General features: G+C 53.2%; 1 protein-coding gene across 4 annotated transcripts in view; it reads left to right on the top strand.

Annotated features, from left to right (window-relative positions):
- Window positions 1–14,391, top strand: part of DAPK1 (death associated protein kinase 1) — a 176,981-nt gene that overhangs the window by 142,799 nt on the left and 19,791 nt on the right. For all 4 annotated transcript variants that reach the window (XM_051859379.2, XM_051859385.2, XM_051859395.2 and 1 more), the window contains exons 16-19: window positions 587–784; window positions 3,302–3,499; window positions 6,307–6,405; window positions 9,555–9,632. In XM_051859379.2, coding sequence (XP_051715339.1) covers window positions 587–784; window positions 3,302–3,499; window positions 6,307–6,405; window positions 9,555–9,632 — 573 coding nt within the window. The remainder of the gene's footprint in view (window positions 1–586; window positions 785–3,301; window positions 3,500–6,306; window positions 6,406–9,554; window positions 9,633–14,391) is intronic.

The raw sequence follows: 14,391 nt of genomic DNA, 5'->3' as shown, positions 1-14,391 counted from the left end.
TGGCCTCCCCCAGGCAAGTGTGGAGCGGGAAGGTCCAGGTGTCGCCTTCCTCATGGACCTCCCAGCCGGCCCTCTCCCGACAGGTTCAGGCAGGCTCGTCTGGTGTCTCTCCTGCATCGCCGTGACACTGTGTGGGCAGAGTTCCCACTCAGAGTCCAGCCCTCGCACTGTACACAGTTGCAGATGAAGTCAGCAAAGGCACTTTGATTGATAGGACAGGTGCGATAATTCCATCTGTGCTCAGCTCTGTTGTTTAAGAGCTGGGCTGACAGTTCCCTGGGCTCCCGAGGGCCACCAGTGGGTTCTGTACCCAGAAAACCAACGTCCGCCACCTGCCAGGGCTGAGGACCGGCCATACTGGGTGAGGCTGGTCAGGTTACATCCTCCCTGTTGGACTCTCAACACCCCCATCATCGGTCTAGGGCAATCTCTGCCCCAGTAGCCACGAGGGCCTTTGCCTCTGCCCCTGGACTTGACCGTGCTGTGGAATTGGCTCGGGGAAGAGTGCCTGCTTTCCCGTGGTCACGTTCCCCTCCTGTCCTCCGTGTGTGTGTGTGTGTGTGTGTGTGTCTCCCTCCGTGGCCAGGAGGAGGAAACCCCACTGCACTGCGCTGCCTGGCACGGCTACCACGCCGTGGCCAGGGCCCTCTGTGAAGCTGGCTGTGACGTGAACATCAAGAACCGGGAAGGCGAGACGCCCCTCCTGACAGCCTCGGCCAGGGGCTACCATGACATCGTGGAGTGTCTGGCTGAACACGGAGCCGACCTCAATGCCTCCGACAAGGTGTGCTGCAGGCCACGGGTCCTACTTCCTGAAGGGCGATGTGGGAGAGGGGAGAGCTGGTGTTACTGCAAAGTCACTCAGTTTGTGCCCCTAAGATAACAAACCTGAATGCAGGCACTTGAAGTTATCCTTAATCTTCTGCATTCCACAGAGTCTGGGCGCTTCCCTAGAGTCTCTTTGATATTTAATATTGATGTCTGGCTTGTATCAGAATTTCTGAATTGATGGAGTGACTTCGGTCTCTTATGTTTAGCCTTTGTAAAAGCTTTGGAGTAAAAACAGTTGGGACCACTGGATTGAAAATGATCCTCTTGGACAAATGCAATTGGCCACACACTATTAATTTCTTTATTTTTTTCTTTTTTTAAAAATATTTGAGGTAGAGTTACAGAGAGGGAGAGACAGACAGAGAAGTCTTCCATCTGCTGGTTCACTCCCCAAATGGCCGCAATGGCCGGAGCTGGGCCGGTCTGAAGCCAGGAGAGAGGAGACAGGAATTTCTTCCAGGCCTACCACCCAGGTGCAGGGGCCCAAGGACTTGGGCCAACTTCTACTGCTTTCCCAGGCCATAACAGAGAGCTGGATTGGAAATCCCATATGGAGCAGCTGGGACTAGAACCGGCGCCCATATAGGATGCTGGCATCCCAGGCTGAGGCTTTACCCACCACACCACAGCGCCAGCCCCACACTATTAATTTCTAGATAAACAAAGAAATAGCTCATTTATTTACTTCCGTCACCTGTGGTTTTGTCAGAGACAATAGCTCAGTGGAACTGGCACGGTGATTTCAGTGCTAGACCGAGTGAAACCTTTTCCACTTAAGCACATTCAGCACACTGTTTTTTATTGTGAACTTGAACTTCGGGGGAAGCTGTGATGTTGCTGTAGGAGGAGGCATCCAAAAGTTCATAGAAAAATGGAATGAGATCATGTGCATTTCTCATGAACTTTTCAAAGACCTCTTGTGCCAAAGCACTGTGGGAAGTTCATAGAAAAAAGTGCGTTATGAAAACACGGTGCATGGATTTCAAGACATTTTTTGCACCAAGATAAACTCACCTTGGATTCCATTTTTCCATGAACTGTTTGAAGCTCCTTTTTATGTGGTTGGACTTGAGATGCTGGAGGTAATTGAGGAGTGTCCAGGAAGAATCTTCTAGGCACATGGTAGTCATTCTCAGCTTGGGGCAACTTTACCATAACCCATTTGATCAAGTCTGGGGATGTTTTGTTGTTGAACCAATCAGGGGTGGGCTTGCCACTGGCATCGGATAGGTCAAGGTCACAGGTGCTGCTCCAGGTCCCTGTGGCTCACAGGGCAGCCACTGTACCAAATGCCAGTCGTCCTGGACTGAGATGAGCTGCAGGACTGATGCAGAACCGTCCACCCGGCTTGTAAAACACAGCACATCTGTCCACCAGGGAATCTATAATGGGTGGAATGAATTCCCACAGAGCTTAAGCGTGTTAACAGCTGCTTCTCACGCTTATAACAGTCCTCCAACATGTTAGTTCCCATCAGTTTCTCAGCTTCCCCTGGTGCAAAATAACACAATAGGCTGGCTCCTTGCAAAGTTAGGAAGGCTGAGAACATGTTTTTTAGATTGTATTTCAAATACTTTGAGTAAACAGGCTGTTGAAGACCCAACAAAAAGTTACAAATTCAGAGACATAGAGAAGTGTGGATTCCCTTTTTCTTTCTTTTCTTTTTTGTTTTTTAATGATTGTACTTCCCAAGTGTAAAATAGTCAGATGGACAACTTAGGCTGTTAATATTCAGAGTGCAAAATACTAAGCTTCCTCCATCAGGAGGAAAGTTTATAATTTTTTTAAAGATTTATTATTTGAGAGAGAGACAGAGAGAGGGAGAGACAGAGAAAGATCTTCCATCTGCTGGTTCACTCCCCAAATGGCCAAAATGGCCTGAGCTGGGCTGATCCCAAGTCAGGAGCCAGGAGCTTCTTCCCAGTGTCCCACATGGATGCAGGGGCCCAAGGACTTGAGCCATCTTCTACTGCTTTCCCAGGCACATTAGCAGGGAGCTCGATCAGAAATGGAGCACCTGGGACTCAAACTGGTACTCATATGGGATGCTAGCACCGCAGGTGGAGGCTTAACCTGCTAAGCCACAGCACCAGCCCCCAAGTTTGTAATTTTTAAAAAATGTTCATGTATTTATTTTCATCTACTTGAAAGCCAGGGCAATGCAGAGAGACAGAGAAAGAGATCTTCATCTTCTGGTTCACTCTGCAGATGCCTGAGATGCAGGGCTGAGTCAGGCTAAAGCCAGGATCCTAGAACTCAAGTCTGGGTCTCCCACGTGGGTGGCAGGGACCAAGCACTTGAGCCATCGCCTGTGGCCTCCTGGGCACATTGGCAGGAAGCTTGATCAGAAGTGGAGCAGGAATACACCCATTGTCAGTGAAATCTCACTCAGTGGCAGCAGGGAAGGTCGAGGGCCCCGGGCCCCTGGGACAAGGGAGGAGCACTCACGGCCCCCCGGGTTGGTTTGCAGGATGGACACATCGCACTTCACCTGGCCGTCAGGCGCTGTCAGATGGAGGTCATCAAGACCCTCATCAGCCAGGGCTGCCTTGTGGACTTCCAAGACAGGCATGGCAACACCCCTCTGCACGTGGCCTGCAAAGACGGCAACCTGCCTATCGTGGTGGCCCTCTGCGAAGCAAACTGCCACTTGGACATCTCAAACAAGGTGAGCGTGGGCGCACAGCTGCCGCAGGTGGGGGCGGGGTCATCCGCCCATCTGCTGTTGGCTTTTCTTGGCTTCTCTGCACGGTTCCCAGGGAACGGCGCTGACCACAGGAATGCGTTCTTACAAGGTTCTGCTATTTCAAGTTGTGTTTCACGGGTGACTTTCGATCATTTCTTACAGTAACAGAAAATAGGACATTAAGCCTGGCTTAGCTTCTCACTGCTGGGTATCCCAAGGGTGTGTCTGTGTGTATCTGTGGTGTGTGTTTCCCTCTGTGTGTATCTAGTGTGTGTATGTGTTGCTATATATGTGAGTGTGCATCTCTGTGTATCTGTGGTGTGTGTTTCCCTCTGTGTGTGTGTGTATCTAGTGTGTGTGTGTGTTGCTGTGTATGTGAGTATGCATCTCTGTGTATCTGTGGGGTGTGTGTGTGTGTGTGTGTGTGTGTGTGCTGCTGTAGAAGAATCAGAGCATGTAGTACAAACTGGGCATCTTTCGGAGCATTAACTTTAGGAAGAACCCTATGACATCATAATTTGATCATGGTTCTTAGGATCTTTCTTTGCTTTGCCTTTTTTTTTTTCCTTTGAGAGTTTTAGGGCCCAAAGATCCTAGCATTTTTTTTAATTCTAATAAATTTGTTAAGACCAAATCCTATCTTTGCATGATTAAAAATTAAAATAATCAATTGTGTCCTCTTTGTTGCGTTTTAAAAATCCCATGTCTTTAGTTCTAGAAGTTGGCCATGCCCTTCCCTTTACCCTGAATCCCATCTTTATTTCTTTGTGGCCAAGTAAGATACAGCAGGTGGGTGTGCAGGTGCCCAGAGCCCTGCCTGTAGCCCCAAGAAAGGCAAGCACTATTCTGTTATGATTGGATTAGAAACAAAACCCAACTGGCATTATCTTTTTAATTGGGGGAAATATTTGTTTATAAATGGCATGTACCCTGCCAGCAGGATTTTATTAAAAAGAATTAATATCTGGAACAGCTAGAATGTTATATTTCTACTGAAGTACTCCTGTTGTGTATTACATGATTAGTTTTAATGGAAATGGAAATGGCTAAGCCTCACTGTCTGCGGATAGGAAAAGGTGGTCTCCCAGGTCTTGGCCGTTAGCCGCCGTTGGCTTTCTCAGCTTATCGCATTCTGATCTTGCCAAGTCAGCTGTGGAAGTGGCTTCAGGGGAGAGCCACACACAGTGTTAATAGCATCAAGACCTTGCTTTTCCTTCTAGCGTTCTTTAATTGAATCAAAAGTGGCTTCAAGGAACATGTGACTGCCTTTAGAACTGGCCACTGTGCACACAGTCAGCCTACTGTGTGTGAAGCGAGCTTTGCTAAGTGTACTCTTTTTTTTAAAAAAAAAGATTTTATTTACTTTATTTGAAAGAGTTACACAGAGAGAGGAGAGGCAGAGAGAGAGAGAGAGAGAGAGAGGTCTTCTATCTGCTGGTTCACTCCCCAATTGGCCGCAATGGCCGGAGCTGTGCCGATCCGAATCCAGGAGCCAGGAGCTTCTTCCAGGTCTCCCACGTGTGTGCAGAGGCCCAAGGAAGTTGGTCATCTTCCACTGCTTTCCCACAGCAGGGAGCTGGATCAGAAGTGGAGCAGCCGGGTCTTGAATCAGCACCCATATGGGATGCCGGCACTTCAGGGCGTTAACCCACTGTACCACAGCGCTGGCCCCTAAGTGTCCTCTTTACATTAAAACTCTAGCAAGTCAGCCTAAAAGAGTTTTTGAGCTCACAGGAGAGGAAGTCAGAGAGTGAGCTGGCTTGGAGACCACCTGCTCTCACAGTAACCAGTCCTGCTCCTAACCTAATTCATGCCATTGGACCGCACTCCCTTCTGAGGGTGGTGCCCCCAGTGGCTTAACCACCTCCCACTGGGCCCCGCCTCTTAAAGGGCCCGCCACTCCCAATACCATCACACTGGGACTAAGTGTTCCTGGTTTCCTTAAAAAAAAAAAAGAATGTGATGCAGGCTTTAGAGGCGCTTCAAAGAGAAGGGGGAAAGTTGGAGGAAGGCAGGGTTTCCCCAGCAGAGCACAGCCAACGTCAGACTCACTCAAAGACAGGTTGTCCACGTGGCCATGGCACCGGGTGTCCAGCTCCCTCGGGTGGACTGTCACTCTGTCCCCGTGCTGTTGTCTTGTCATCTTGCCTGGATTGAATTCCCACACAGGTAGCTATGCGACCAATCGAATCCTACCCCTGCCATCTGTCGGTCTTCAGGCCTTTCTCACACACGCATAGGTTAAATTCCTAACTTCCTACCTAACAGTTGCATCAGAATTTTAAAATGTTCTTCAGGGTCCCTTGGTCACCTGCCTGCAGCGTTGCCCTGAGATGCCCTGGCGCCCAGACCCACAGGCAAAAAAAAAAAAAAAAAAAAACCCAAAAACCAGAAAATAAAACCGTGTTGGGTCCTTCCTTGAAGTTCACCTCACTGGGGCATCGGCTGAGGCTGTGCGTCCATCTGGCCCTCTGTGGCTGGGTTTGCACGTGCACCGCGTTGCAGTTCTTGCTGCCAAATTTGAGAAACCCCCACCTCCTTGCTGCCAGCACAGCAGGAAACCGAATGGAGCTCTTTGAAGTAAGTGACTCTTGCAGCAGCCAAATCCTGGCCCGCAGCTGCCTGGCCAGCCACTGCCAGAGGCCCAGGGCTTTCTGAGAAGGGCAGACGCCGCCTCCTGCTGCTTCCTGGTGATCCCACATTCACACTTCCCAAATGCTGTCCCTCAAGAACAGCACGAGGACTCTCTTGGGTCTTTGGTTTTTGAATTTTTTTTTTTGCCTTCCCAGTATGGACGAACGCCCCTGCACCTGGCAGCCAACAACGGGATCCTGGATGTGGTCCGGTACCTCTGTCTGATGGGTGCCAACGTGGAGGCGCTGAGCTCGGTGAGTAGCAGCCAGGGCTCTGGGCAGGGGAGCTGATGGGCAGGCGTCCTGGGCCCTGCCTGCTGTGGAGAGGGCCCCACCACCACCACCACCCAATCTATGACAGCCCGCCCTGGCAGTTACATAAACCTGGGCCCACGCAGCTGCAGCCCCGTTTAATGTCTGGTTAATGTTTCATCCTCTTACCTCCCCAGGCCTCGCTCTGCGGGAGTTCCTGTTGCTTCCCCCCAGCCTTTGTGCTGTGCCTCTTACACAACTGTGCCATGGAGCGTGTGTGTTTCCCTTTCCTGGATGCTCCCTCCCGGGCCCCAGGACACTGAGAGGCCCCCCGAGAGGGTGGTCCAGAGGAGGAAGGGGCACTTGTCCCCTGAGGGCAGGCTACCAGAGAGCTGCTGGCTGTGTTGCAAGGGCCTGCCTCTACTGCTAGGCCTGCGAAGTATTTTTTGTTTTTCATTTTTTAGAATTGTTTTTTTACTTAGTTGAAAGAGATCTTCCACTCACTGGTTCACTCCCCAGATGCCTGCAACAGCCAGGGCAAAGCTAAGCTGAAGCCAGGAGCCAGGAATTCCATCCAGGTCTCCCATGTGGGTGGCAGGGACCCGGTTATTTGGAGCATCACCCATGGCCTCCTGGGGTGAGCCCTGGCAGGAAGCTGGAATGGGAAGCAGAGCCAAGATGTGAACCCAGGCACTCTGGTTGGGGTTGTGGGTGCTCGAAACGGAGTCTCAACCTATGCACCAGCCACCAGTCTCTGCACACTGGTTTTCAACACAAAAGGCACTGGCTACTGTGCTGTACTTGACCAATGTAACAGGGCATATGTATGCATTTTTAAGAGGAAATTATTTTTGTTCAGGATGTCGCCTCGCATAAAACTTAGCAGAGATGGCTTTGAAGATGCCAGGGCTGACTCTTGCCACACTCCGGCAGGGTGGCCAAGCCTGCAGCACTGTGTGACCTCTGACCTCTATGGGGGCTCTGGGAGCCTGTGGCCTGCCCCCTCTGCCCTTGCCCATGTGTCACTGTCCTCACATCATCACCCTACAGGGCAGCTTCTGGCCCTGCACGGCCGCTCCCATGCATAACCCGGGAGCTGCCTCGTCTGACATCCACGTAACCAAGTGCACGCTGCACACCAGGCACCACTAAGAACAGGAAATGCGGTGCTATGAGAGAAACTTCTGGAAACTTCTAGAAAATGGGAGAGAGGCACAGTCATTTAATATACAATCACTGAGTGGGGCGAGCATGGTGGCAAGACAGAGCGGGGTCCCAAGGGCATGCCTGGGACTGGGGACCCGGAGGGCTGGTGGTCGGCAGAGGGCAGAGGTGTGATGTAGGGTACCAGGCACAAGGCTTGGGCTGGCAGGGCAGGTCAGCGAGACTGGCATGGGGAGTTGCCAAGGCAGGTGCAGGGGTGGGCAGGGCGGGAGTGCGCCCGGCCTTGGTGGTCAGGGGAAGATGGGGCTTCCTGTTGCTTGCAGCAGGGCAGTGGCGGGACTTGGCACCGGGGACGTGGCCAGCGGGCACATCTGTCATCCTCAGTGTGCCAGTGGCCCTGTTAACCAAGGAAATGGATTTCTGTGGGCACAGTCTTTCAACCTGGGATCGCTGTTGTGAAATGACTGCCGTCTCTCACGTGCTTTGAGCGCTCGAAGTTTCCAGCTGTGGATTCTGTGCCCCCAGAGCGTCTGTCCTGACCCAATTCCCGGCCCTGGGCGGAGCGAGCGGCCACTGTCTCTGTCCCTGCCTAAGCCACCTTACCCCCTCCAAAATAGCCCTGGGCCCAACAGCGCCCTCTAGCTGCCGCCTTCCCTCTCCCTTTCTGTCCTCAACCAGGAGGACTTCAGCCGTGTCCCCAACATCTCCCTGCCTCCTGCCCCTCCCCGCACCCTGCACTCCCTCCTCTACCTCCCCTGACTCTCAGCTACTTCCTTTCCAAGCTACCTTTCTTTCCAAACGTCTTTTATGAGAGATAGCAGACACAGAGGAGTGCGGCCACCCACCCGTGGGCTCCCCTATATGCCCACAGCAGCCCCCAGTCTGGCATTCAGGAACTCCATCCAGGTCTCTCCCGCATGCGTGGCAGGAAGCCAGTCACTTGAGCCATGCCTCCTAGGGTGAGCAGTAACAGGACGCTGGAACTGGGAACCAGATCTGGGTGTGGAGCCCGGGGACTTGGGCGTCTTAACCACTGCGCCAAGTGCCTGTACCCCAGACTTCAAGGGATAAGACAGACTTTCTGGAAAATCAAAGCACGTGAACAGATGTGAATCATCACAGAACGACATTGGGATCCCACTCAGGCACCCCAGAAGCCTCCAGGCCTGGCCCAAGGGTAGCCCCCCTACCCTGGCTGTAACCACCCAGCCCTCTGCCATTGCTGGTCCTTGCTGCCTTGCGCCTCCCAATCCGCTGGCCCGAGGCCCCCTCACAGCTTTTCATCCATTTCACTGGTTCCCTCGTCATCAGCTGGTGTACAGGTACTGGAAAAAGTTCATGGAAAATAGAATTAAAAGATAAGTTTGGTTTGGCTGCAAAAAACAAAAATGAAATCCATGCATATGACACATCAGAAAAAATCTGTAGAAGATGCATATTATGAAAAAAATGCATGAATGGGAAAATGTTTGCACCAAAATTCCTTTTTTCTGGTGTGACCTTAGGAAGTGCCTTCGTATTTGCCACTCCGTGATGCAGTCTCCTGCCAGGGACAAGAAACTGCCGCTGGCCCCCGCCTCTCCCCCAGCACATGGCTGTGCCTTCCCCATCTCTGCTCTGTCCTCCCCCGGGCCTCTCGCGGGCCCCTGGCCTGCAGCCCCCACCGACTCCTAAGGCGCACAGCCAGGTGTTTCTGGTCCCCACTTTGTCCTGAGTGCCACCTCCCACACTGTGTCCTCTGTCCCCTGCACCTGCTCGTCTTCATCCTCTGGGTCTCACCCAGACGCCACCTTCCCTCACCTCAGTGAGAGAGCTGGGAGGTGCGCTGGGGCTCCTTGCCTGGGGAGGCTCCGTTCCTTCACCCAGCGGGGACGGGGGGCTCCCTTCCGACGCCCGCCTCCGGTTTCTGCCCGGGACTGTTGGAGTCAGTGTGTGGCGCACACGCTCCCTTGTGCAGAGAACATCCAGCTCTCCTCTCTTCCCGACAGGACGCGAAGACCGCCGAAGATCTGGCACGATCGGAACAGCACGCGCACGTGGCAGGTCTCCTCGCCAGGCTCCGAAAGGTGAGAGACTCTGGTTCTCCGTGTGGAATTCCCCAGCAGGTGTTACGTGAACAGTCCTCGCTCTCCCTTGTCCACGGACAGAGCAGGGCAAGCTCGTTGTGGGCGGTAGCCCCCCACACACACACACACTCCGGAGCTCCCAGAGGGGCTGTTGTGCAGGAGGGTCGGGCTGCTCGGAGCTCTGCAGCGCCTGCCCCGACTGCCCTGCAGGGCGGCAGAATCTTCTAGAAGCAAGGAAACCCTTAGACGTGTTTGCCTTCGTCACCCCACAAGGCCTCCAGCCCGCGTCTCTGCCGGGCACTTCTGACCAGTCTGTCCTCGTGTTAAAAAAGTGACCCCCAGGTTAGCCACTGACGGCTCTAGGCGCACCTTGGGGTAGCTGACCGGAAGTGACCCAGCCGTCGCTGTCCGGTCCAAGAGGCATACCCGGGTGAGCAGGGGCTGCGGCAGCCACAGGAGCCCCCTGCAGGGGTGCCGGGGATGGGTGTGTGGCAGGTGGAGGGGGTCACGTGCAGATGCTGCCATCCACAGCCCACGGACTTGGGGGACCATGCCCCCACTGTCTGCCAGTATGCTTCTTCGGGTCGTATCCATGTTGGTTCTGGGCGGGGTTGCCCGTCTGTCCAGCAGAAAGAGCCGGAACCAAGTCCGGATCTCAAGCAGAAAGCCTAGTCCCAGGAGGGCGAGTTCTGCCCACCGGCCAGAACCAACTGGCTGAGGCTCAGGACCCTCCTCAGCCAGGGGGCCGGGGTCTCCCACGCCCGCCAGCAGAGCCAGTGGGAAGGCGGTGCAGGGCTGTGCCTTGGAGCTCAGGGCCGGGCCAGCCAGGTAGAGCCCCAAGGCTCTGGGCCCTGGGCCTGTGCTTGCACAGGGAGCCTCTGGCTGTTGGTTCCTTGAGAACAACAGCCCTGGTGTGCATTTTGGGGGAATTCTGGGTCTGGGGTGCCATCTGGTGGTAAAACAGCGACCACAAACTCAACAGCCATCCTGCTGCAGAACATGGCCTGGCCCGCCCTCTAGCGCTGAGTGTCGGGATTGTCCACCGGCCCAGAAGCAGCCGACTGCGTAGGATTTCTGGAAGACAGGCGGTTTGCAGGAATAGGAGGGAAAAAGTCCTAGTCTTGTCATGCGCACACCGTTGAGGTCTGCCAGCAAGCATCCAAACCTTCAGGGAATCAAGGCCTCCTTTAATGAACAGAAGAAGGTGTCAGCAACCAAGCAGCGGGAGAGCTGTCAGTTGGTACGGCATTCACGGCCGCCTGGCTCCTCTGCTCCCACGGTGGAGCGCCTGGGTGGAGACTCAGCTCTGCTGCTCAGTCCAGCTTCGAGGCAGCAGGTGACGGCTCAGGTTAGCTGGGTCCTTGCCCACCCCTGGGGGAGACCCGGATTGAGTTCCGGGCTCCTGGCTTCAGACCCGGCCCCTGCTGTTGTGGGCATTTGGGGAGTGAACCGCCTATGGGAGATCTCTGTCTGCCTCTCTGAAATAAGCATTTTTTTAAAAGGAACCCAACTGCAGAACTTAAAACTAGTCCTTTAAGGAAACGCAGAGAAATTTAGGAAAACATAGAGGAACAATTCATTTCTGTAGCAGACAAAGTTGACAGAATCAATTTTTAAAAATCAAATCCTTGAGTGCAAAAGTATTTTTCAAAAAAAAAAATTAAGAACATGACAGAAGCCACCAGTAGCAGAATAGATCAAGCAGAAGGGAGAGTCAGTGATCTAGAAGACAGGCTATTTGGAAATACACAGAGGAGAGTGAAGAATACTGAGAAAAGCTAATGGCAACTATGGGACATCATTAAAAAGCAAATATCCACATCACTGGAGTGCACGAGCGACTTGAGGAGGCCAGAGAGGTGGAAGCATATTCAGACAGTGACAGGAAAGTTCCCAACGGTAGAGGAGACACAGCTGTCTGAGATGCAGCAGGTTAGCGGTCACCAGTTTCAGCTCAACCGAGTCTCCCCCAAGACACATCGTAATCAAGCTCTCCAAGGTCAGAGCTAAAGGGGATTCTCAACGCTGCATGAGGAAACAGCACAGAAGGGTGTCCCGGTTCAGTTGGCCGCGGACCTCTCGGCAGGAGCCTTGCAGGCTGGGAGGGAGGAGGGCGAGACCCGTTCACTCCTGCAGGGGGAGAACCATCCACCCAGAACACTGTCCCCAGCAACGCCGTCTTTTAGGCGTGAAGGAGGCATCGAGACATTCACAGGCAAAGCAAAGCTCAGAGAATTCGCCTCCACCAGACCCGCCCCGCAGCTAGAGGGAGTGCTGCAGATTGAAAGGAAGAGGGGCTGGCGTTGTGTTGCATCAGTGGCATTCCGTCTTGGAGCACGGGTTCAGCTTCTGGCTGCTCCGCTTCCCATCCAGCCTCCTGCTTATGCACTAGGGAAACCAGCGGATGTTGGTCAAAGTGCTTAGGTCCCTGTCATGTATGTGGGACACTCGGATGGAGTTTCTGGCTGCTTGCTTTAGCCTGGCGCAGCACAAGCTGTTGCAGGCATTTGGGGAGTGAACCAGCAGATGGAAGATCTCTCTCTCTCTCTCTGCCTCTCCCACTCTCTCTGTAACTCTGATTTTCAAATAAATAAATCGTTATAAAAAAAGAAAAAAATTGAGGGGAGAATGGAGGTTCACCAATGCTGGGAAAGTAGGCGTATGGGGAGATTAGGAAGGTTGACAGATAGTAAGCTGTAGTCAGGGGAGAATGTTCTGGTGTTCTGCGTACAATAGGGTGGCTATAGGTAACAATAATGCGTTTTTTACAAAAATGCTAGAAGAAAAGTTTTCTAATGTCTTCACCAAAAAGAAGTGATACATGTTGGAGAGTGGGCTTGGGTCTCCCCCTGAATTGAGCATTCCAGGATAGACCCTCCACGTCTGGGGACCTCGCCACCTGCCTGTGGGTGGCAGCAGCAGGAGGAGGCGCTGGCAGTGAGACGTGCCTCTGCTCTGCTCCACGAGTCACTGCCCGTGGCTTCTGTCTCTGTCTCCCTGGCATTTCCCATGACTTCTTTGCCAGGGCTGTCCTCTCACTCCTTAAACGAAAGTGCACGGATGAGGTGTTGTCGACCCAGATAAGATGCCCAGGGAGTGCCCTCGCTGTGGTGCCTTGCTGCCGCACAGAGATGGAGTGGGAGAGTGGGAGCTGTCCCTGTGTGCAGCCGTGGGCACATGAGTGACAGGGGCGCCTGCACATCCCAGGAGGACTGGCGGCCGCTGGGTTGGCACAGGAGCGTGCCGACACGACTGCGACAAGCCATCGCGATTTTTTGAAAACCCCCAAGTGTATTTATCCACTGTTCTTATGAAATAGCCCCAGCCCTGGAAAACTCAGGACATAGTAAAGCATGTCCCTGAAGCCCCTCTGACTTACGTGTTGACTGCAGTAATGTTCTCAGCTCATGATTTTCGACATTTTTCTTCTGTCTTCAAAAAAAAAAAAAAAACCTACGCATGGCTTCAGAGTTTTTTTGGCACCCAAATAAACTTACCTTTCCATTCCATCTCTTCCACGGACTTCCAGAAGCACCCCGGTAAATGCTCGGTCCAGCATTATGGAACCGAGAATGCCAGTGCAGATTCCCACAGTGACCAGTAGGGGGAAGTGTTGCCCTGTTGAGAAAGATTGGTTCCAGTTTAGGCATAGAAACGCAGGCGGGAAGTTGGAGCTGTCAGGAGAGTTATGGGTCTGTGAGCACATAATTATTAATGGGAAAGTAGCAGTGCTCAACTGGATGTCGTTGGCAAGAAATGCTGACTCCCCCCCTCTCCCCCCAGGACCTAGAGCTGATGGAAAGTCCAGCCAAGTGTAGAAATCCACAATGATGTCCTCGCCGGGGTCCATTCTGAATGAGGCCATCTATACAACTCCTGTGGCTTTTAAAAAATCTCTATTACAGCCGGCGCCATGGCTCCATAGGCTAATCCTCCACCTGTGGCACCGGCACCCCGGGTTCTAGTCCCGGTCAGGGCGCCGGATTCTGTCCCAGCTGCCCCTCTTCCAGGCCAGCTCTCTGCTGTGGCCGGGGAGTGCAGTGGAGGATGGCTCAAATGCTTGGGCCCTGCACCCCATGGGAGACCAGGAGGAAGCACCTGGCTCCTGGCTTCGGATCAGCGTGGTGCGCCAGCCGCGGCGGCCATTGGAGGGTGAACCAACGGCAAAGGAAGGCCTTTTTCTCTGTCTGTCTCTCTCACTGTCCACTCTGCCTGTAAAAAAAATCTATTATAGCTCCTGGCTCCTGGTTTCAGCCTAGTCCAGTGCTGGCCATTGAGGTCATCTGAGGAGTGAGCCAGTGGATGGTAGATACCTCTGTGAGTGTGTGTGTATGTGTGTGTGTGTGTAACTCTTAGCAAAATAAATAAATAAAAAATATAAGAGAGAGGGAAAAAGAGATCTCTCTTCCACTGGTCCATTCCCCAAATGCCCCACGAAAGCCGGGCTGGATGAGGCTAAGGCAAGAAGCCGGAAACTCAGTCCAGGTCTCCCCACATGGGTGGCAGGGACCCAGTTATTAGAGCTCACTGCTGTCTATAGGGCTGCATCAGCAGGAAGCCAGAGTCAGGATCCATATCAAACCCAGGCACTGTGATGTGGGATGTGAGCCACTTAACCTTCACCTTCATTGCGAGGCTAAATGCCTGCCCCAACCCAACCCCTGTCCGTCAAGTATCCTGCACACACCACCCACTGACAGTGCCATCCGTGCCCCGAGCCCGCTGCTAGTCGGGGGACAGAGCCCTGCCTCATTCTGCT

This window comes from Oryctolagus cuniculus, chromosome 1 (genome assembly GCF_964237555.1).
Source record: "Oryctolagus cuniculus chromosome 1, mOryCun1.1, whole genome shotgun sequence".
NCBI lineage: Eukaryota > Metazoa > Chordata > Mammalia > Lagomorpha > Leporidae > Oryctolagus > Oryctolagus cuniculus.
This window is presented reverse-complemented; position numbering and strand designations above follow the sequence as displayed.